Source organism: Choloepus didactylus, chromosome 18, assembly GCF_015220235.1.
Source record: "Choloepus didactylus isolate mChoDid1 chromosome 18, mChoDid1.pri, whole genome shotgun sequence".
Classification (NCBI taxonomy): Eukaryota; Metazoa; Chordata; class Mammalia; order Pilosa; family Megalonychidae; genus Choloepus; species Choloepus didactylus.
Window position 1 is genome coordinate 76,399,371 of NC_051324.1, and position 24,045 is coordinate 76,423,415.

The 24,045-nt window shown below is 42.0% G+C and overlaps 1 protein-coding gene across 2 annotated transcripts in view; it reads left to right on the top strand.

Moving 5' to 3' along the window:
• TBCD (tubulin folding cofactor D) overlaps window positions 1-24,045 on the top strand; it is a 229,186-nt gene that overhangs the window by 1,286 nt on the left and 203,855 nt on the right. For both annotated transcript variants that reach the window (XM_037810609.1, XM_037810608.1), the window contains exon 3: window positions 3,043-3,093. In XM_037810609.1, coding sequence (XP_037666537.1) covers window positions 3,043-3,093 — 51 coding nt within the window. The remainder of the gene's footprint in view (window positions 1-3,042; window positions 3,094-24,045) is intronic.

Genomic DNA, 24,045 nt, shown 5'->3' on the forward strand with positions numbered 1-24,045 from the left:
CTGCAGTGGTCTAGTTTACAGGCCAGGAGGAGCGCCTGGTCACCACCGTGGCACTCACACTTGTGAGGAGCGAGCGTTTGTGCAGGGGTGGCCTCACCTGGAGGCAGAAGGGGATAAGCCTTCCCTGTCCCATCTTGTCTCTGGAGGGCAGCAAGGCCGTATGGGGGTTCAGGATGAGCTCCCTGGACCAGGGAGAAGGGCACAGGACCCTGGTGAGTGCCCCGGAGGCCGGCTAATCAGCCCTGGCTTCAGTGAGATGTATCATATGGAGCTGCCTGGGGGTGAGCCTTACCTAAGCCCTTAGGGCCTTTAGAAGTCGGTGGTGGAGAGTGGAGGAGAGGCTGGAGAGCGGAACCTGGTGGTCAGCACAGTCCCCAGGTCACTGGGTTTTGAGGCTCCACACCCGGGAGCTTGTTCCGCACGCGGATGCCTGCCCTTCCTGTCGGATGCCGGTACCACGGGCCGGGCTGGGGCTGCAGGCTGCATTCAGCCAGAGCCTTAGTGGCTCCTGATGCCGGCAGTATCTCAGTGCCAGTCTGGTGTAGCACTGCCCTGCAGGGATAGGAGCTGCCACTGAGCCCAGGTGAGGGCTTGCTGTTACAGGATATCAGTGTTTGGAGAACTTTCAAGCAAGGGAAAGCAAATGAGCAGAAAACCCCAAGACCTAATTTATATGCTGTAGAAAGAGTAAGCATGAGCAGAGGATGGGTGTGCCGCATGTCACCTCCACACAGCATGGTGCAGTGAGGGTGTGGGATCCCAGAGAGCAGAAATTCTTTGCCTAAAACAGAAAATAAGCAAGCAAGAGAAACTGATCTTGGCCCTGAGAAATCATGTGTGAAGATTTCTAACAGTCTGATCAGTTAAAGACATTATTAGGTGAATGTTGTGGGCAAACTGTATGGACATTGAATAAGGGAAATTGAGGAGTTGATTTAAAGAAGTAAATCCCTAGGGTTTACAGTTGGAAATGCAAGGAATTATAAAGATCAAGGTCTTGAGAAAACCCTTTGAGGCCAGCTGCGGTGGAAGAGACCAGGGCGGCAGGTGAGGGAGCGGCCCTTCAGATGGTGGGGCTGGGCGGCACACAGCACAGGAAGCGGGTCACTCACCGGCTGGATGCAAGGCACCTGGCACATGTGTATGGTGGTGGGTGGACAGAAAACCTGCAGAGACAGGACTAATGGATTCTTCACATCAAGGTTAGGAGCAAAGAGATGGAGCCTGCTGGTGGTGAGAGCCTGCTGCTTTCCCCTTTCTGGTCCTTTGTGAACACATCCCACTCTGCACCCACCACCATCTCTGCCCATACTTCTGTGACAGGCTAGGCTCCTGGCCGTCCCAGGGACAGTTGGACAATGTCATTTGCATAGAAAATGCTTTCTTTATCCCTTCACCTCCTCCCCACTGAATCCTACTCAGTGATGTGGCTTCAAGTTTAATTATTTGAAACCCTTTGTGACTCTTCAGTCTCCCTTTCTGTAGCTTATTTGTAGCAGAAAGTACCCAGCTCCACTGGGGGGTGGGAGTGGGCAGGGGTGGGTATTCCTGGAGGGCGTCTTGGAGTTGGAGTGAATTCCAGCTGGTTCTGAGGCACCCACCTTCTGCACTGATGTATCATTCTACACAGATTCTGCTTGTCCTTGATCTGGAAAGAACCTTGGGAACCATCTGCCTGAACCTCTCCACACTGCAGGGGCGCTCACCGAGGCTCTGCAGGGTTATTGAGTGTCCCATGTCCTCCGGCCAGCCGTCCTCAGGGCCTGTGCCTGCATCACGGGCTGAACGTCCTGTCCTGCCCACCACCCTGTTGTAGGGACCACCAGCAAAGCACAGTTTCCCCAAGGCACTTGTGTAGAAGGGGAGGGAATGAGAGAAGAAGTAGTGGGGGAAGAGGAAGGAAAAGCAGGGAACAAGGCTACTGCAGACAAGGCTGCCTGGAAGTGGTGGGTGCAGGTTACTGGTGTGACTTTGTTCAGTTCTGAGGCCACAATAGGCCTCTTTAAAAACAGGCAAGGCCTCTCGTAGCACTGAGTCAAGCCCGTGCTTCTCCAAGTCCTGAGGATAATTGGTAACACAAAAGATTATTAGTCAATAGTTTAAATTTTCCTAGTTTGGACAGACCTTTACAGTTGTCTGTAATGGATGCTTTGTAAATGATTACAATCCTGTGGTTAGGTAGTTGCATAGGGTTTTTGTAATTCAATAAAATCATCTTTGTGGGCCCTTTTAGCTAAAGAAATTTCCACATAACTTTTTCTGTTTGGAATGACAGCACGTTCACTTTCGGGGAGGTTATGCATGGCAGGGGAGTGGCAGGAGCACAGGCCTTGGTTTTCTGGACTCGGCCACTTCTCTGAGTCTCAGTTTCTTCGGCTCTAGGTCGAGGGTAATGATACCTCATTTGTAGAATTGTTCTGAGGGTGAGTTGAATATCCAGGGACCGGTTAAAGCATGTTCTCCCCATTCCTGGGAAGCGGTCATTACCTTCAGCTGGGAAGGTACGTGGCAGGTGAGAAGGGCCACAGGTGGCAGTGTCATGGGATTTGATGGGAGCAGTTCCAGTGTGCTGGTAGGATGGACCCAGGCGGCCTGGGGTTAAGGAGGTTGTAGGTGTGAAGAACCGGTGTGGGATTTGGCAGAGGGAGCACTACGTAGTGGAAAGTGTGTGTTTTGTGAGGGGGAGAACTGAGCACGGCTCTTGACAGAGGAGGTGGAGCCAGTTGGGAGGGAATGAAGAAAGGAGCAAGGAACAGGCCCGTTAGGGTTCAGAGGAGGGAGGACAGGGTCTGAGAAGCAGGTGCACTGAGCGAGGGAATGGTGGGCTGGAGAGAGGCGGGTGAGGGTGTGGTGGCCCTGGGGAGGAAGGAGGGCGGTGGGGTTGCATCTGTGAGCAAGGAGCTGAGCTGTGCTCGGGCCATGCCTGGGGCTGCAAGTCAGCACTGGCTTCTGAAGTTCATGTGCAGGTTTGACTTCATGTTGAATATGCCAGTGGTGTTAGTTAATTCTCATAGTTCTCACTTAAATTGTTTTTCTTTCCAGTGATAATGGACAAGTACCAGGAACAGCCTCACCTGTTGGACCCACACCTGGGTAAGAATAGTGGCTGAGGGTTTTGGTTTAGGTTGTCAGGTAAAGATGATCGTGAGGGCCTTGTGTATGTGAGCTAGGACTTGTGAATGCTTTCCTGGAAGGCGCCAGGATAAACAGCCAAGAAATGCTGGGGTCATATTTGTCCGCAGGGCATGAGTGGTGGCCTTCAGCAGACCTGTGAGTCCAGAGGCCACCCTAGGCTGTGAGCAGTTTCTTTGAGCAGCTTTCTTATTTGCTGCTACTTAAAGAGCAAATCTTTTGTTCATAATGTGTGTGAATTAATTTAGATCCAGTTATGGTTCCTCTCACTGATAACAGTCACACTGGACCAAGCACATTAGTCAACTTGAATCCTTCCGTCAGCCCCAGGGAAGGGGAGCTTTCGTGGCCATCCCCACTTTACAGACGAGGACAAGGGGGTTTAGCTTTTTGTTTGTTTTGTTTTTCATTGTTTTCTTTATTTTTGACCTATTTCATACTGATTATTATTATTATTATTATTTTTTTTTCTGCCTACAAAAGTAACCTGCTCCAGGCAGTGAGGTTGAAGGTGACCTAGGTAGTAGGTTGAGAGGCAGCATGGGGTGGGGGTGAGACAGGTGGCCCTGGGCCCAGATTGCCCGGGTGGGACCCAGCTCTCCTACTTGTCAGTGATCTGCTCTGCGTTTCCGCACCTGTGAGAGATGGCGGTCAGCACTGTGGCCTCTCGGGCCGCTGGGACTCTGGACAAGTTGCTGTGTGTGAGGCACCGAGGGTCAGCAGTCACGATTGGCGTGCACTTGCGTGCTTTCTGAAAAGTGGGCTGGTTCTGGACTGCTGGTTCTGGTCCTGGATTGCTGAGTTTTCTTCTTTGAGTAACTAAGAAGGTTTTGAAGAAGATAAGGTTTCTCAGCTCTCTCCTGTCTTCAGCAGAGTAAATGCCTTCTCACGCTTGACTGGGGTTTTGCCCGGGTGCAGGAGGCATGGCTGCATGGTCTTCCCATCAGTGTGGCCTTTTTGTCCCTGCAGAATTTCTAGGACTTTTGCTGGGCTCTAGGCTGGAGATTTGCATCCTTCAGCACTGGGAAATTCCTGTCTGTTGTTTTCTTGTTACTTTTTCTGCTTCAGGGATCTTTCTCTTTTGGGTATGCCTGTGAAATGGAGGTTGAATTTCCAGGAGTGTTCCTTGGGCCCTTCTCTTTCATAGTTCTGCTTTCTGATGTCTTTGCTTTGCACACAGGAGATGTTCTCGAATTTATTTTGGTGATCGTTTTTAATTTCTGAGAGCTCTTGTTCTTGGTTTGATGTTTTTCTTTTAATTTAATTTATCCAAGTAATAGTGTGTGGTGTTCAGGTTTTCCCACCTGGAGAGCATGAGCCTGGCTGCACTGTCCTGTGGCTGAGGTGGGGAGGGGCTGGGGGCCTCTGGTCCAGAACGCTGACGCGACCCCTTTGACTTCGTGGTGATGGGTGAGGCACTGCCCTGCTTCCGATCTCTCGGGTTTGCCCTCCCCAGAGTAGCACTGTCCCGTGGTTCTTTGAGTTATGGTGGAAATATTCAGTGTGATTGCAGAACTGAATTTTAAATTTTATTTGATTTAAATAAAAAGAAAAAAACACTTGTGGTTAATGGCTGTGGTATTCGACGCCATGGCTCTAGAGAGCAAGCCTTCAGTCTTCTGTCAGGACGTCGAAGGGGCTGTGTGGTCTTGGACCCGTCCTCCTCTTTCCAGCCCCCGCTGCATCCTGCCTGGGCTGTCCCCTGGGCCCCGGGTCTGTTGGGTCTCCTGGGTTTCTGGCTGTGACTCATCTGTCACGTTGGTCATTGTTATCTCTTCTGTTATGTCTTGGAGTGAGTTCTTATTCTTTTATTCCTTGATGGGTTTTACTGGGGCTTCAGGTGGGTCCTGAGGTAAGCACAAGGGTCAGTGAGCCACGAGTGCTCCGCTTCTTGTAGTCTGTCTTTGGGGTCTCTGTTGTTGGCTGACCTGTTCCCTGAGATCTTGCTTTTTCCTTTGGGATCAGCTTTTCTTTGTAATTTGGTCTTTATCTTTCCCACTGTTGGTTTTCTCCATCTGCCTCGTGACCTGGGGTTGTCTGTTTATATTTAAGACAAAAACGGGTTTCCTCTGTTTATTTTTTGTAAATTGGTGAGCTTTCCCTCTAAATCTTTCCTGAATGGGAATTCTGACAGTCAGCTTTGTGGGGCAGTGTGGTGACTTTCTTCACATGCGTGGGTTGGTGGGAGTTCTCTGTCAGATAAGGGGTGTTGCCCATGCTGCAAGAAGGCCTTTATCTGGATGTCCGGGGATGCAGCCTTCTCTTGCCCTGAGTGTTTGGTTTGGAATTTGCTGTTTGCTTGTGCTCCTGAGGCAAGTGGGGTTGCAGCAGGACATGGACCCTGCCCACTTGAGAGCCCAGAGTCCTGCCTGTCAAGGCCTCTCCTCTGAGCCCCGGGCGCTGGGTTTTGCCTCCTTCCTGTCTGCCTTTTTCCCAGAAGCCTATTACAACCTCACTCTCGCCTCTGTGTGTGATTTTTCCCTTTCATGCAACTTTACTTTTATTTTAGTGAATTCTTGGGAATGGGAGGTGGATATGTGGGTAGACACCTGTTTCCAGTTTTTTATTTGAGCAAATAACGCACCTGACACCCTCAACACAAATCTTTGTGCAATTTTTAAATTATTTTGTTATAGTAGTTTCCTAGAAGTAGAAATGCCTTCGATGTTTAAATTTGTTAATTTATATTTCCATCAACAGTGTATGAGAACACCATTTTCTTTACATCCTTTCCAAGACTGGATTAGAGTTTTTTAAATTATTACTAACATAAATATAAGGTTGCCTGTTGAGGGGGCAGGAGGTGGGGAGGAAGGCCTTGTGTGGCTGTAGTTCGCCTTTTGGTGTTTCCTAGTGAGGGCCACACTTTTGTTTTTTACATTTGTTAAGTTTGCACAATATTTCTCCTTTTGTGGATTTTTCACTCTTAACCATTCCGTCTTGGTATTTTTACCTTATTCTGTGTGATTTCTGGGAGTTCATTATTTTTTTTGGAAAATAGGTCCCTTGTAGGAAAAGAAACAGTAAAGCGCAAATCACTTTGTTACACATTGCAGATATTTCATGCCTGTTTGGTTTTGCCTTTTAATATTGTGTGTGATGTGTTTTATCATGTGACGTTTTAGAAATATTTATGTTGTCAAAGCTATCAGTCTCTTCCGTGGTGTTTGGCCTTTGGTGGTAAGTTCACAAAGTTTATTTTTCCCAGGAAGCTAATCGGTTACATGAACCTCGTTTGTTGAATGTGTTATCAGCCCCTGTCCCATTTGAAACACCATTTAAATCTATATTAAATACTCACAGGTACTGGTGCTGTGTTGTTTTTTTTTAAAATCATTTTTTATTGTGGAATTTAACATATATACATAGAAGTGATAACTTTCCAAGTGCAATTTAACAAGTAGTTAGCAAATTTCAAAGAATGTTATGGGTTATAGTTCCACAGTTTCAGTTATTTCCTTATTGTTATATTGTTTCCATATAACATATATGCAAAAAGGTAATAACTTTCAAAGTACAATTTAACAAGTAGTTACATAGGAAATGTCCAAAAATATTACGAGTTACAGTAGCATAGTTTCAGTTATTTCCTTATTGTGAAATATAACATATATACAAAAAGGTGACAACTTTCAAAATGTAATTTAACAAGTAGCCATAAGAGCAAATTTTAAAGACTGCTATAGGTCACAGTTTTACCATTTCTGTTCTTTCCTTCTAGATATTCTAATACCCTAGCAACTAAGAAAAAGAAAATTATATAGATATTCAGTACTCATAATCCTTTGTTAAAATCCATTTTGTCTGTTGAACCAACTTTTGGTTTTATTTATTCTCTCTATTGTTTGTTTGTTCTCCACCTCATTTTTTTCTGCTTCAATCTTTATTTCTTCTGCTTGCTTTAGGGTTAGTTTGCTGATCATTCTCTAGCCTCTTCAGTTGTTCAGTTAGGTCTTTGATTTTAGCTTTCTCCTATTTTTTGATATATGCATTTAGAACTATGAATTTCCCTCTCAGCACTTCTTTTGCTGCATCCCATAGGTTTTTTTTTTTTTATCATCATTTTATTGAGATATATTCACATACCACGCAGTCATACAAAACAAATCGTACTTTCGATTGTTTACAGTATCATTACATAGTTGTACATTCATCACCCCAATCAATCCCTGACACCTTCATTAGCACACACACAAAAATAACAAGAATAATAATTAGAGTGAAAAAGAGCAATTGAAGTAAAAAAGAACACTGGGTACCTTTGTCTGTTTGTTTCCTTCCCCTATTTTTCTACTCATCCATCCATAAACTAGACAAAGTGGAGTGTGGTCCTTATGGCTTTCTCAATCCCATTGTCACCCCTCATAAGCTACATTTTTATACAATTGTCTTCGAGATTCATGGGTTCTGGGTTGTAGTTTGATAGTTTCAGGTATCCACCACCAGCTACCCCAATTCTTTAGAACCTAAAAAGGGTTGTCTAAAGTGTGCGTAAGAGTGCCCACCAGAGTGACCTCTCGGCTCGTTTTGGAATCTCTCTGCCACTGAAGCTTATTTCATTTTCTTTCACATCCCCCTTTTGGTCAAGAAGATGTTCTCCGTCCCACGATGCCGGGTCTACATTCCTCCCCGGGAGTCATATTCCACGTTGCCAGGGAGATTCACTCCCCTGGGTGTCTGATCCCACGTAGGGGGGAGGGCAGTGATTTCACCTTTCAACTTGGCTTAGCCAGAGAGAGAGGGCCACATCTGAGCAACAAAGAGGCATTCAGGAGGAGGCTCTTAGGCACAACCATAGGGAGGCCTAGCCTCTCCTTTGCAGCAACCGTCTTCCCAAGGGTAAAACTTATGGTAGAGGGCTCAACCCATCAAACCACCAGTCCCCTATGTCTGTGGTCATGTTAGCAACCATGGAGGTGGGGTAGGCGAATACCCCTGCATTCTCCACAGGCTCCTCAAGGGGGCACTACATCTTTTTTTTTTTTTCCTTGTTTTTCTTTCTTTCTTTTTTTTTTTTTTTTAAACTTTCCCTTCTTTTTTAAATCAACTGTATGAAAAAAAAAGTTAAAAAGAAAACAAACATACAATAAAAGAACATTTCAAAGAGACCATAACAAGGGAGTAAGAAAAAGACAACTAACCTAAGATAACTGCTTAACTTCTAACATGTTCCTACTTTACCCCAAGAAAGTTACATAATATAGCAACATTTCTGTGAACTTGTTCCTACTATATCCATCAGATATTAACAGACCATAGTCATTCCTGGGCATCCCCAGAACGTTAAATAGCTTATCTGTTCTTCTTGGATTATTGTTCCCCCTTCCTTAATTGCTCTCTACTGCTAGTTCCCCTACATTCTGCATTATAAACCATTTGTTTTACATTTTTCAAAGTTCACATTAGTGGTAGCATATAATATTTCTCTTTTTGTGCCTGGCTTATTTCGCTCAGCATTATGTCTTCAAGGTTCATCCATGTTGTCATATGTTTCACCAGATCGTTCCTTCTTACTGCCGCGTAGTATTCCATCGTGTGTATATACCACATTTTATTTATCCACTCATCTGTTGAAGGACATTTGGGTTGTTTCCATCTCTTGGCAATTGTGAATAATGCTGCTATGAACATTGGTGTGCAGATATCTGTTCGTGTCACTGCTTTCCGATCTTCCGGGTATATACCGAGGAGTGCAATCGCTGGATCGAATGGTAGCTCTATATCTAGTTTTCTAAGGAACTGCCAGACTGACTTCCAGAGTGGCTGAACCATTATACAGTCCCACCAACAATGAATAAGAGTTCCAATTTCTCCACATCCCCTCCAGCATTTGTAGTTTCCTGTTTGTTTAATGGCAGCCATTCTAACCAGTGTTAGATGGTATCTCATTGTGGTTTTAATTTGCATCTCTCTAATAGCTAGTGAAGCTGAACATTTTTTCATGTGTTTCTTGGCCATTTGTATTTCCTCTTCAGAGAACTGTCTTTTCATATCTTTTGCCCATTTTATAATTGGGCTGTCTGTACTATTGTCATTGAGTTGTAGGATTTCTTTGTATATGCAAGATATCAGTCTTTTGTCAGATACATGGTTTCCAAAAATTTTTTCCCATTGAGTTGGCTGCGTCTTTACCTTTTTGAGAAATTCCTTTGAGGTGCAGAAACTTCTAAGCTTGAGGAGTTCTCATTTATCTATTTTCTCTTTTGTTGCTTGTGCTTTGGGTGTAAAGTCTAGGAAGTGGCCGCCTAATACAAGGTCTTGAAGATGTTTTCCTACATTATCTTCTAGGAGTTTTATGGTACTTTCTTTTTTTTTTTTTTTTTTTTTTTAATCATTTTATTGAGATATATTCACATACCACGCAGTCATACAAAACAAATTGTACTTTCGATTGTTTACAGTACCATTACATAGTTGTACATTCATCACCTAAATCAATCCCTGACACCTTCATTAGCACACACACAAAAATAACAAGAATAATAATTAGAGTGAAAAAGAGCAATTGAAGTAAAAAAGAACACTGGGTACCTTTGTCTGTTTGTTTCCTTCCCCTACTTTTCTTTTTTTTTTTTTTTTTTTTTTTTTTTTTTTAAATCATCATTTTATTGAGATATATTCACATACCACGCAGTCATACAAAACAAATTGTACTTTCGATTGTTTACAGTACCATTACATAGTTGTACATTCATCACCTAAATCAATCCCTGACACCTTCATTAGCACACACACAAAAATAACAAGAATAATAATTAGAGTGAAAAAGAGCAATTGAAGTAAAAAAGAACACTGGGTACCTTTGTCTGTCTGTTTCCCTCCCCTACTTTTCTACACATCCATCCATAAACTAGACAAAGTGGTGTTTGGTCCTTATGGCTTTCCCAATCCCATTGTCACCCCTCATAAGCTACATTTTTATACAACTGTCTTCGAGATTCATGGGTTCTGGGTTGTAGTTTGATAGTTTCAGGTATCCACCACCAGCTACCCCAATTCTTTAGAACCTAAAAAGGGTTGTCTAAAGTGTGCATAAGAGTGCCCACCAGAGTGACCTCTCGGCTCCTTTTGGAATCTCTCTGCCACTGAAGCTTATTTCATTTCCTTTCACATCCCCCTTTTGGTCAAGAAGATGTTCTCCGTCCCACGGTGCCAGGTCTACATTCCTCCCTGGGAGTCATATTCCACGTTGCCAGGGAGATTCACTTCCCTGGGTGTCTGATCCCACGTAGGGGGGAGGGCAGTGATTTCACCTTTCAAGTTGGCTTAGCCAGAGAGAGAGGGCCACATCTGAGCAACAAAGAGGCATTCAGGAGGAGACTCTTAGGCAAAATACAGGGAGGCCTAGCCTCTCCTTTGCAGCAACCGTCTTCCCAAGGGTAAAACTTATGGTAGAGGGCTCAACCCATCAAACCACCAGTCCCGTATGTCTGTGGTCATGTTAGCAACCATGGAGGTGGGGTAGGCGAATACCCCTGCATTCTCCACAGGCTCCTCAAGGGGGCACTACATCTTTTTTTTTTTTTTTTTTTTTCCCTTGTTTGTCTTTTTTCTTTTTTTTTTCTTTTTTTTTTTTTTTTAACTTTCCCTTCTTTTTTGAAATCACCTGTATGAAAAAAAAGTTAAAAAGAAAACAAACATACAATAAAAGAGCATTTCAAAGAGACCATAGCAAGGGAGTAAGAAAAAGACAACTAACCTAAGATAACTGCTTAACTTCCAACATGTTCCTACTTTACCCCAAGAAAGTTACATAATATAGCAACATTTCAGTGAACTTGTTCTTACTACAACCATCAGAAATTAACAGACCATAGTCATTTCTGGGCATCCCCAGAACGTCAAATAGCTTATCTGTTCTTCTTGGATTATTGTTCCCCCTTCCTTAATTGCTCTCTACTGCTAGTTCCCCTACATTCTGCATTATAAACCATTTGTTTTACATTTTTCAAAGTTCACATTAGTGGTAGCATATAATATTTCTCTTTTTGTGCCTGGCTTATTTCGCTCAGCATTATGTCTTCAAGGTTCATCCATGTTGTCATATGTTTCACCAGATCGTTCCTTCTTACTGCCGCGTAGTATTCCATCGTGTGTATATACCACATTTTATTTATCCACTCATCTGTTGAAGGACATTTGGGTTGTTTCCATCTCTTGGCAATTGTGAATAATGCTGCTATGAACATTGGTGTGCAGATATCTGTTCGTGTCACTGCTTTCCGATCTTCCGGGTATATACCGAGGAGTGCAATCGCTGGATCGAATGGTAGCTCTATATCTAGTTTTCTAAGGAACTGCCAGACTGACTTCCAGAGTGGCTGAACCATTATACAGTCCCACCAACAATGAATAAGAGTTCCAATTTCTCCACATCCCCTCCAGCATTTGTAGTTTCCTGTTTGTTTAATGGCAGCCATTCTAACCAGTGTTAGATGGTATCTCATTGTGGTTTTAATTTGCATCTCTCTAATAGCTAGTGAAGCTGAACATTTTTTCATGTGTTTCTTGGCCATTTGTATTTCCTCTTCAGAGAACTGTCTTTTCATATCTTTTGCCCATTTTATAATTGGGCTGTCTGTACTATTGTCATTGAGTTGTAGGATTTCTTTGTATATGCAAGATATCAGTCTTTTGTCAGATACATGGTTTCCAAAAATTTTTTCCCATTGAGTTGGCTGCGTCTTTACCTTTTTGAGAAATTCCTTTGAGGTGCAGAAACTTCTAAGCTTGAGGAGTTCTCATTTATCTATTTTCTCTTTTGTTGCTTGTGCTTTGGGTGTAAAGTCTAGGAAGTGGCCGCCTAATACAAGGTCTTGAAGATGTTTTCCTACATTATCTTCTAGGAGTTTTATGGTACTTTCTTTTTTTTTTTTTTTTTTTTTTTTAATCATTTTATTGAGATATATTCACATACCACGCAGTCATACAAAACAAATTGTACTTTCGATTGTTTACAGTACCATTACATAGTTGTACATTCATCACCTAAATCAATCCCTGACACCTTCATTAGCACACACACAAAAATAACAAGAATAATAATTAGAGTGAAAAAGAGCAATTGAAGTAAAAAAGAACACTGGGTACCTTTGTCTGTTTGTTTCCTTCCCCTACTTTTCTTTTTTTTTTTTTTTTTTTTTTTTTTTTTAAATCATCATTTTATTGAGATATATTCACATACCACGCAGTCATACAAAACAAATTGTACTTTCGATTATTTACAGTACCATTACATAGTTGTACATTCATCACCTAAATCAATCCCTGACACCTTCATTAGCACACACACAAAAATAACAAGAATAATAATTAGAGTGAAAAAGAGCAATTGAAGTAAAAAAGAACACTGGGTACCTTTGTCTGTCTGTTTCCCTCCCCTACTTTTCTACACATCCATCCATAAACTAGACAAAGTGGTGTTTGGTCCTTATGGCTTTCCCAATCCCATTGTCACCCCTCATAAGCTACATTTTTATACAACTGTCTTCGAGATTCATGGGTTCTGGGTTGTAGTTTGATAGTTTCAGGTATCCACCACCAGCTACCCCAATTCTTTAGAACCTAAAAAGGGTTGTCTAAAGTGTGCATAAGAGTGCCCACCAGAGTGACCTCTCGGCTCCTTTTGGAATCTCTCTGCCACTGAAGCTTATTTCATTTCCTTTCACATCCCCCTTTTGGTCAAGAAGATGTTCTCCGTCCCACGGTGCCAGGTCTACATTCCTCCCTGGGAGTCATATTCCACGTTGCCAGGGAGATTCACTTCCCTGGGTGTCTGATCCCACGTAGGGGGGAGGGCAGTGATTTCACCTTTCAAGTTGGCTTAGCCAGAGAGAGAGGGCCACATCTGAGCAACAAAGAGGCATTCAGGAGGAGACTCTTAGGCAAAATACAGGGAGGCCTAGCCTCTCCTTTGCAGCAACCGTCTTCCCAAGGGTAAAACTTATGGTAGAGGGCTCAACCCATCAAACCACCAGTCCCCTATGTCTGTGGTCATGTTAGCAACCATGGAGGTGGGGTAGGCGAATACCCCTGCATTCTCCACAGGCTCCTCAAGGGGGCACTACATCTTTTTTTTTTTTTTTTTTTTTCCCTTGTTTGTCTTTTTTCTTTTTTTTTTCTTTTTTTTTTTTTTTAACTTTCCCTTCTTTTTTGAAATCACCTGTATGAAAAAAAAAGTTAAAAAGAAAACAAACATACAATAAAAGAGCATTTCAAAGAGACCATAGCAAGGGAGTAAGAAAAAGACAACTAACCTAAGATAACTGCTTAACTTCCAACATGTTCCTACTTTACCCCAAGAAAGTTACATAATATAGCAACATTTCAGTGAACTTGTTCTTACTACAACCATCAGAAATTAACAGACCATAGTCATTTCTGGGCATCCCCAGAACGTCAAATAGCTTATCTGTTCTTCTTGGATTATTGTTCCCCCTTCCTTAATTGCTCTCTACTGCTAGTTCCCCTACATTCTACATTATAAACCATTTGTTTTACATTTTTCAAAGTTCACATTAGTGGTAGCATATAATATTTCTCTTTTTGTGCCTGGCTTATTTCGCTCAGCATTATGTCTTCAAGGTTCATCCATGTTGTCATATGTTTCACCAGATCGTTCCTTCTTACTGCCGCGTAGTATTCCATCGTGTGTATATACCACATTTTACTTATCCACTCATCTGTTGAAGGACATTTGGGTTGTTTCCATCTCTTGGCAATTGTGAATAATGCTGCTATGAACATTGGTGTGCAGATATCTGTTCGTGTCACTGCTTTCCGATCTTCCGGGTATATACCGAGGAGTGCAATCGCTGGATCGAATGGTAGCTCTATATCTAGTTTTCTAAGGAACTGCCAGACTGACTTCCAGAGTGGCTGAACCATTATACAGTCCCACCAACAATGAATAAGAGTTCCAATTTCTCCACATCCCCTCCAGCATTTGTAGTTTCCTGTTTGTTTAATGGCAGCCATTCTAACCAGTGTTAGATGGTATCTCATTGTGGTTTTAATTTGCATCTCTCTAATAGCTAGTGAAGCTGAACATTTTTTCATGTGTTTCTTGGCCATTTGTATTTCCTCTTCAGAGAACTGTCTTTTCATATCTTTTGCCCATTTTATAATTGGGCTGTCTGTACTATTGTCATTGAGTTGTAGGATTTCTTTGTATATGCAAGATATCAGTCTTTTGTCAGATACATGGTTTCCAAAAATTTTTTCCCATTGAGTTGGCTGCGTCTTTACCTTTTTGAGAAATTCCTTTGAGGTGCAGAAACTTCTAAGCTTGAGGAGTTCTCATTTATCTATTTTCTCTTTTGTTGCTTGTGCTTTGGGTGTAAAGTCTAGGAAGTGGCCGCCTAATACAAGGTCTTGAAGATGTTTTCCTACATTATCTTCTAGGAGTTTTATGGTACTTTCTTTTATATTGAGATCTTTGGTCCATTTTGAGTTAATTTTTGTGTAGGGGGTGAGGTAGGGGTCCTCTTTCATTCTTTTGGATATGGATATCCAACTCTCCCAGCCCCATTTGTTGAAAAGACCATTATGACTCAGTTCAGTGACTTTGGGGGCCTTATCAAAGATCAGTCGGCCATAGATCTGAGGGTCTATCTCTGAATTCTCAATTCGATTCCATTGATCTATATGTCTATCTTTGTGCCAGTACCATGCTGTTTTGGCAACTGTGGCTTTATAATAAGCTTCAAAGTCAGGGAGTGTAAGTCCTCCCACTTGGTTTTTCTTTTTTAGAGTGTCTTTAGCAATTCGAGGCATCTTCCCTTTCCAAATAAATTTGATAACTAGCTTTTCCAAGTCTGCAAAGTAGGTTGTTGGAATTTTGATTGGGATTGCATTGAATCTGTAGATGAGTTTGGATAGAATTGACATCTTAATGACATTTAGCCTTCCTATCCATGAACATGGAATATTTTTCCATCTTTTAAGGTCCCCTTCTATTTCTTTTAGTAGAGTTATGTAGTTTTCTTTGTATAGGTCTTTACATCTTTGGTTAAGATTATTCCTAGGTACTTGATTTTTTTAGTTGCTATTGAAAATGGTATCTTTTTCTTGAGTGTGTCTTCAGTTTGTTCATTTCTAGCATATAGAAACATTACTGACTTATGTGCATTAATCTTGTATCCCGCTACTTTGCTAAATTTGTTTATTAGCTCTAGTAGCTGTATCGTCGATTTCTCAGGGTTTTCTAGATATAAGATCATATCATCTGCAAACAATGACAGTTTTACTTCTTCTTTTCCAATTTGGATGCCTTTTATTTCTTTGTCTTTCCGGATTGCCCTGGCTAGCACTTCCAGCACAATGTTGAATAACAGTGGTGACAGCGGGCATCCTTGTCTTGTTCCTGATCTTAGAGGGAAGGCTTTCAGTCTCTCACCATTGAGTACTATGCTGGCTGTGGGTTTTTCGTATATGCTCTTTATCATGTTGAGGAAGTTTCCTTCAATTCCTACCTTTTGAAGTGTTTTTATCAAAAAGGGATGTTGGATTTTGTCAAATGCTTTTTTAGCATCTATTGAGATGATCAATTGATTTTTCCCTTTCGAGTTTTTAATGTGTTGTAATACATTGATTGTTTTTCTTATGTTGAACCATCCTTGCATGCCTGGAATGAACCCCACTTGGTCATGGTGTATGATTTTTTTAATGTGTCTTTGGATTCGATTTGCAAGTATTTTGTTGAGGATTTTTGCATCTATGTTCATTAGGGAGATTGGCCGGTAGTTTTCCTTTTTTGTAGCATCTTTGCCTGGTTTTGGTATTAGATTGATGTTAGCTTCATAAAATGAGTTAGGTAGTGTTCCATTTTCTTCAGTGTTTTGAAAGAGTTTGAGTAAGATTGGTGTCAGTTCTTTCTGGAAAGTTTGGTAGAATTCCCCTGTGAAGCCATCTGGCCCTGGGCATTTATTTGTGGGAAGATTTTTGATGACTGATTGGATCTCTTTGCTTGTGATGGGTTGGTTGAGGTCTTCTATTTCTTCTCTGGTCAGTCTAGGTTGTTCATATGTTTCCAGGAAATTGTCCATTTCTTCTACATTGTCCAGTTTGTTGCCATACAGTTGTTCATAGTATCCTCTTATAATTTTTTTAATTTCTTCAGGATCTGCAGTTATGTCACCTTTTTCATTCATTATTTTGTTTATATGGGTCTTCTCTCTTTTTGATTTTGTCAGTCTAGCTAGTGGCTTGTCAATCTTGTTGATCTTCTCAAAGAACCAACTTTTGGTGATATTTATCCTCTCTCTTGTTTTTTTGTTCTCTATGTCATTTATTTCTGCTTTAATCCTTGTTATTTCTTTTCTTCTACTTGGTTTAGGATTGGTTTGCTGTTCATTTTCTAGCTTCTTCAGTTGATCCATTAGTTCTTTGATTTTGGCTCTTTCTTCCTTTTTAATATATGCGTTTAGGGCTATAAATTTCCCCCTTAGCACTGCTTTTGCTGCATCCCATAGGTTTTGGTATGTTGTGTTCTCATTTTCATTCGTCTCTATATATTTAGCAATTTCTCTTGCTATTTCTTCTTTAACCCACTGATTGTTTAGGAGTGTGTTGTTTAACCTCCAGGTCTTTGTGAATTTTCTAAGTCTCTGATGGTTATTGACTTCTAATTGTATTCCATTGTGGTCAGAGAATGTGCTTTGAATAATTTCAGTCTTTTTAAATTTATTGAGGCTTGTTTTATGTCCCAGCATATGATCTATTCTGGAGAAAGTTCCGTGAGCACTAGAAAAGTATGTGTATCCTGGTGATTTGGGATGTAATGTCCTGTATATGTCTGTTAAATCGAATTCATTTATCAGATTGTTTAGGTTTTCAATTTCCTTATTGGTCTTCTGTCTGGTTGATCTATCTATAGGAGAGAGTGATGTGTTGAAGTCTCCCACAATTATTGTGGAAACATCAATTGCTTCCTTTAGTTTTGCCAGTGTTTCTCTCATGTATTTTGTGGCACCTTGATTGGGTGCATAGACATTTACGATTGTTATTTCTTCTTGCTGAATTGCCCCTTTTATTAGTATGTAGTGGCCTTCTTTGTCTCTCAAAACATCCCTGCATTTGAAGTCTATTTTATCTGAGATTAATATTGCTACACCTGCTTTCTTTTGGCTGTAGCTTGCATGAAATATTTTTTTCCATCCTTTCACTTTCAGTTTCTTTGTGTCCCTGTGTCTAAGATGAGTCTCTTGTATGCAACATATTGATGGTTCATTTCTTTTGATCCATTCTGCGAATCTATATCTTTTAATTGGGAAGTTTAATGCATTTACATTCAACGTTATAACCGTGAAGGCATTTCTTGAATCGGCCATCTTATCCTTTGGTTTATGTTTGCCATATTTTTCCCCTCTCTCTATTAATATCCTTTATTGTACCCATACCGAATCTCTTTAGTACTGAACCTTTCTCCAAGTCTCTCTGTCCTGTCATTGTTTCTCTGTCTGTAGGGCTCCCTTTAGTATCTCCAGTAGGGCAGGTCTCTTGTTAGCAAATTCTCTCAGCATTTGTTTGTCAGTGAAAAATTTAAGCTCTCCCTCAAATTTGAAGGAGAGCTTTGCTGGATAAAGTATTCTTGGCTGGAAATTTTTCTCACTCAGAATTTTAAATGTATCGTGCCACTGCCTTCTTGCCTCCATGGTGGCTGCTGAGTAGTCACTACTTAGTTTTATGCTGTTTCCTTTGTATGTGGTGAATTGCTTTTCTCTTGCTGCTTTCAGAACTTGCTCCTTCTCTTCTGTGTTTGACAGTGTGATCAGAATATGTCTCGGAGTGGGTTTATTTGGATTTATTCTATTTGGAGTTCACTGAGCATTTATGATTTGTGTATTTATGTTGTTTAGAAGATTTGGGAAGTTTTCCCCAACAATTTCTTTGAATACTCTTCCTAGACCTTTACCCTTTTCTTCCCCTTCTGGGACACCAATGAGTCTTATATTTGAATGTTTCATATTATCTATCATATCCCTGAGGTCCATTTCGATTTTTTCAATTTTTTTCCCCATTCTTTCTTTTATGCTTTCATTTTCCATTCTGTCATCTTCCAGGTCACTGATTCGTTGTTCATCTTCCTCTAGTCTTGTACTATGAGTGTCCAGAATCTTTTTAATTTGGTCAACAGTTTCTTTAATTTCCATAAGATCATCCGTTTTTTTATTTAGTCTTGCAATGTCTTCTTTATGCTCTTCTAGAGTCTTCTTGATTTCCTTTATATCCCGTACTGTGGTCTCATTGTTCATCTTTAGTTCTTTGAGTAGCTGCTCTAGGTGCTGTGTCTCTTCTGCTCTTTTGATTTGGGTGTTTGGGCTTGGGTTATCCATATCGTCTGTTGTTTTCATATGCTTTATAATTTTCTGTTGTTTTTGGCCTCGTGGCATTTGCTGAACTTGATAGGGTTCTTTTAGGGTTTGTAGACCTATTGAAGTCCTTATCTCTAATTTATCAGATCTACAGCTTCGTGGAGTACACTTTCTCTAACTAACCAGCAGGTGGCGTCCACGAGCCACCTGTTCTCCACAAGCCAGTTCTCCCCTGCTTAGCCTTTTTGGTGAGTGGGGGAGTGAGTCTTGTGGGGCCCAATTGGTGTACCAAGCTTGCGTGTGTAGTTGGTGTTGCCCACCCTGTATATGGGGTGTGTTTCTGGGTAGTCAGGGAGGGGGGGTGGCCCTAACAATCAAATCTCCCTGGTGATCCTAGAGTTTTAAAGCTGCTGCAATAGTCTAATCCTTCAGTTCAGTCCTGCCACAGTTTGTCTCTGCCACTGACCCACAAGTCTTTGGTATTGGCGTATGGCTCCTGAGACTTGCAAGTGGGCCCCTCTTCCAGGCTGTGCACCGCGGGTCCTCTGTTGAGGGATGACTGTGCTATGTCACAGGTGAGTGCCGTCCCCCCAGGGCAGTTCTGGGCTGCTGGGCTGTGTAGGGAGGCTCCCAGTCTGCTCAAATGATGGCTGAATGGGGCTTTGTTAATTCACACTGCTCCACCTTCCCAACTCTGGGACAATCAGCTGAGGTTGCAGGGAAGGCTAATGTCCACGCCCAGTTTTGTGGTGTGTGCCTGTTATTTGAAGCACTTCCGTCACACTGGGTTGTCTGGGGCAGCTCTGGGCTATGGGGCTGGCGATGGGCAGGAGTGTTTCCTGTCCACCAGGATGATGGCTGTGAGCGGACACCCCCCTTTTCTTGGGAAGTTGTGGTGTTTAGTGAATTTTCTCAGCCACTGGATTATTGCCTTTTGTCTCAGAGCTCTCTTAGTTCTGCTCTTGACTTGACGTGCCCAAATTGAAAGTCTTTGAAGCTTTCTGTATTGGGCTTCTTAGAGTAATTGTTTTAGAAAAAGAAAAAAGGATTAAAAAAAAAAAAAAAAAAAAAAGGGCCCTCCTCAGAGATCTAATGGGTTATTGAAATGCTAATAGACAAAGCAACCAGGGCCATTAAGGAAAGGTCCACAGGGCAGAGAGATCAGCTTTTCTTCGGGATTTGCATATGCGCCTCAAGGCCTGAGCTCCGCCCTTCCCCTTTCTGTGTTCACCAGAACTCCAAAAAGCCTCTGCTTTTATTTTTGGGTTTTTCTTGCTGTTTTTTGCTATGCCTATCTCCTCTCTGCTGGGCTGGCTGCTCTCAGATTCTCTGGTGTCCGGTCTCAGTCTATCTATGGTTGGAGTTTGGATCAGTAGAATGAGTTTCCGATAAGGGCTGCCACTGCAGTTCTCCCTTCTCCTTCCCGGAGCTGACAGCCCCTCCTCCCACGGGACTGAGCCTGGCAGGGAGGGGCGTGGGTCCCCTGGCCGCAAAAACTTACGGATTTCGCTGATCTCAGCAGTTCGACATTTTCATGAGTGTTGTATGAAGTATGCCCAAAGACAGATTGCTCTGTGGTGTCCAGTCCACGCAGTTCCTGGCTTTCTACCTACTTTCCTGGAGGAGTAACTAAAATATACAGCTCACCAGTCTGCCATCTTGCCCCGCCTCACTCCCCCATAGGTTTTGATATGTTGTGTTCTTGTTTTCATTAGTTTTAGATATTTAGCAATTTCTCTTGCAATTTCTTCTTTGACCCACTGGTTGTTTAGGAATGTGCTGTTTAACATCCATGTATTTGTGAAAGATCTGGTTCTTTGGTGGTTATTAATTTCTAGTTCCATTCCATTATGGTCAGAGAATTTGCTTGGAATAATTTCAGTCTTTTTAAATTCATGAAGACTTGTTTTATGCCTCAGCATATGATCTATCCTGGAGAACGTTCCATGGGCACTAGAGAAGAATGTATATCCTGGTACTTTGGGATATATGTCTGTTAAGTCTAATTCATTTATCAGATTGTTTAGGTTTCCTGTTTCCTTATTGGTTTTCTCTCTGGTTGTTCTAGCTATCGAAGAGAATGGTGTTTTGAAGTGTCCCACATTGTTGTAGACACGTATATTGCTCCCTTCAGTTTAGCCAATGTTTGTCTCATGTATTTTGGAGCTCCTTGATTGGGTGCATAAACAGTTATGATTCTTATTTCTTCTTGGTGAATTGTACTTTTTATTAATATATAGTGTCCTTCTTTGTCTCTTATGACATCTTTGCATTTAAAGTCTATTTTGTGTGATATTAGTGTAGCTACCCCAGCTCTCTTTTGGTTTCAGCTTATGTAAAATACTTTTTTCCATCCTTTCACTTCAGTCTCTTTGTGTTGCTGGGTCTAAGATGAGTCTCTTGTAAACAGCATATCTACGGGTCATACTTTTTAATCCATTCTACCAGTCTGTGTCTTTTAATTGGAGAGTTTAATCCATTCACATTCACAGTTATTACTGTGAAGGGAGTTCTTGAACCAGCCGTCTTGTCCTTAGGTTTTTAGTTGTCAGATCTATTTTTTTCCCTTTTTTTTTTTTTTTTTTTTTTTTTAAGTTATCCTAACTAATACTCTTCAGTTCTGTGCCCTTCTCCAGACCTCTCTCCTTTTTTTTTCTCAGCTGGTAGAGCTCCCTTTAGTATTTTTTGCAGGGCAGGGCTCTTGTTAACAAATTCTCTCAGCATTTGTTTGTGAAAAATTTAGTCTCTCCCTTTGTTTTACTGGATAAAAATTCTTGACTGGCAATTTTTCTCTTTCAGAATCTTAAATATGTCATACCACTGCCTTCTCGCCTCTGTTGTGCCCTCTGAGTAGTCAGTACTTAGACTTATGTGGTTTCTTTTGTATGTGGTGAATCGCTTCTCTCTTCTTGGTTTCAGAGTTTTCTCCTCTTCAGTATTTGTCAATCTGATCAGTATATGTCTTGGAGTGGGTTTATTTGGATTTATTCTATTTAGAGTTTGTTGGGTATCTTTGAATTGCATATTTATGTCATTTAGAAGGGTTGTGAAGTTTTCCCCAGCTGTGTCTGTCTTGAAACACTCTTCATAGCTCTTTCCTATTCTCCTTTTGGGACACCAGTGATTCTTATATTTGTGAGCTGCATGTTATCCTTCGTTTCTCTTATATCCATTTCAAATGTTTTGATTTTTTTTTACCATTTGTTCTTTTGTGTGTTCACATTCCATTGTCAGTCCTCCAGTATACTTATCCTTCTGCCTCTTCAAATCTGCTGTTGTGTGTTTCTGGTACATTTTTAATTTGATCCACAATGTCTTTTATTTCCATGAGCTGTGCTATTTTTTAATTTACTCTTTCAAATTCTTCTTTATGCTCTTTTAGTCTTTTCTATGTCCTTTATGTCTTTAGCCATCTTGATGAAATTGTTTTGGAGATTTGTGTGTACTTCTTTAATTAATTGCTCCAAATTTTGTGTCTTCTGGCTTTTTAATTTGTTTGGCATGTCCATATCTTCTATAGTCTTCAAGTGCTTTGTGATTTTCTGTTGGCTTCCAGGCATTTGCTTGTCTTGATAAAGTTATTTTGGGAAATGCAGAATTATTTGCGCATTCATATATAATTTGGGAGAGCTACAGCTTGCTGGAATGCAGTTTCCCAGTCCTACCATCAGGTGGCACTCTTAAGGCACAGCTATCTGGAGTGCAGTTTCCCTCACCTACAGCAGGTGGCGCTCCCGAGGCACAGTTACCTGGGGTGCAGTTCCCCTAACCTACAGCAGGTGGTGCTCCTGAGGCACAGCTCACTGGGGTGCAGTTTCCCTCACCTACAGCAGGTGGTGCTCCCGAGGCACAGCTACCTGGGGTGCAGTTCCCCTAACCTACAGCATGTGGCACTCCCGAGGCACAGCTACCTGAGGTGCAGTTCTCCTAACCTACAGCAGGTGGGGCTCTCAGGCAGGTCTTCCCTGGACTTCCGGGCGGTGGGTGGAGTCCACACTGGGTGGGAACCAATCAGTGCAGCGGATCTCAGTGGGCCCTGGGGAATCCGGGTCCTGGGGCTGTGGTGTGGGCCCTGGGCAGCGGGCAGGGACCTGCTCAAGGGCACCCGCGGATGGGGCGTGCCCGCTCCCTGCCTGCCCTGCACGCGCGAGCCTCTGGGGTGTGGGAGGGCTCCTGGGGCTTCCCTGTGGCGCCCTCTCCTCTCCCCGCTTCTTGCACCCCCTGGGCTTCCATGTGGGGAGAGCAGATGCTGCCCCCCGGTTCCCTCACGGGAGCCCCCCGCTGTCTGGTTGTGGAGGGTCACCCCCAGCAGACTGCCAGGGCGGGTGCAGGGAGCGGAGAGTTGCTGCCCACTCCCTCGCCCGGTGGCCGTCTCGCTGCTGCAGCCCTGGGAGGTGGACTTGGCCAAAATTACCTGTCCCTTCGGGTGCAATTTCTCCGCAATTTTTTTCCCCACATCTCTCTGCGTACTGTAGGGGTCCCTCTATGGCTGCTCACACCCCAAAACTGCAGACCTGGGAGTCTTCTTGTCCCTCTGGTTTCCTTCATGGAGGAGGAGCCCGCTCCGCCTCACCCACTCTGCCATCTTCCTGGAAGTCTCTGGTGCTGGTTTTGAGATTTTCTTTTCTCTTTAATCTATTTGTCTGCTCCTTAATGAGTTCCATTGTGTTTTACATCAGTTGCTTTATAATATATTTTATTTGGCATTTGACCTACATTCTGGCTTTCTTAACCATTTCCTAACTCTTTCATTAATACAGATGAAGTTCAGAATTATTTTATCAGCCCCACCCCTACCCCCAACAGCTCCCTTTGGGAGATTAGGAGTATTTAGGAGATTGAAGTTTCCTATCGAAGAATATGGTATTATGTCTCTAATTATTCAAATTTTTAATGGCCTTCTAAAATTTGGTAATTTTCTTTGGATGGCTCCTGGAAACATCTCTTTTAGGTTTGCTTCTACTGCTCTTTTATTGCTCTTGGGAAACCATTTTTGTTATTTTTCTAATTAGTTATTTCTGGGATGCAGCAAAGATATATCTTGTATACTTATTTTATAAACTGCAATGCAGTAATAGAATATATATATATTTTAATAGGAGCTTTATTGGAATATAATTCCCATTTATAAAATTCACCCCCTTAAGGGTAGAATTCAAGGTTTTTTTTTTTTTTTTTTTTATATTTACAGAGTTGTACAACCATCACCATAACCTAATTTTAGAACATTTTCATCACCCCCAAAAGAAACTGCCTACCCTTAGCAGTCAGCCCACCTCCCCCCCTGCCCAGCAGCCACTGATCTCCTTTCCAGCTTGATGTTGACTGTTCTGGGCGACTCCTGTAAGCTGAGTCATGTAGCAAGTGGACCTTAGCGACTGGCTCCTTTCACTTAGCGTAATGTTTTCAAGTTCCATTGTATAATGAAATATTTATTTTAGTATATTTTTAGGTTGGGTTTTCTGAGTAGATAAATGATATATAGTTTGTGCATAAGACTAACTTGATCCCTTTATCCATGGTTATTCATTTTCATTTTTAAAAAATATTTTTGTCAACTTTATTGAGATATTATTTACACAGAATAAAATGTACCCAT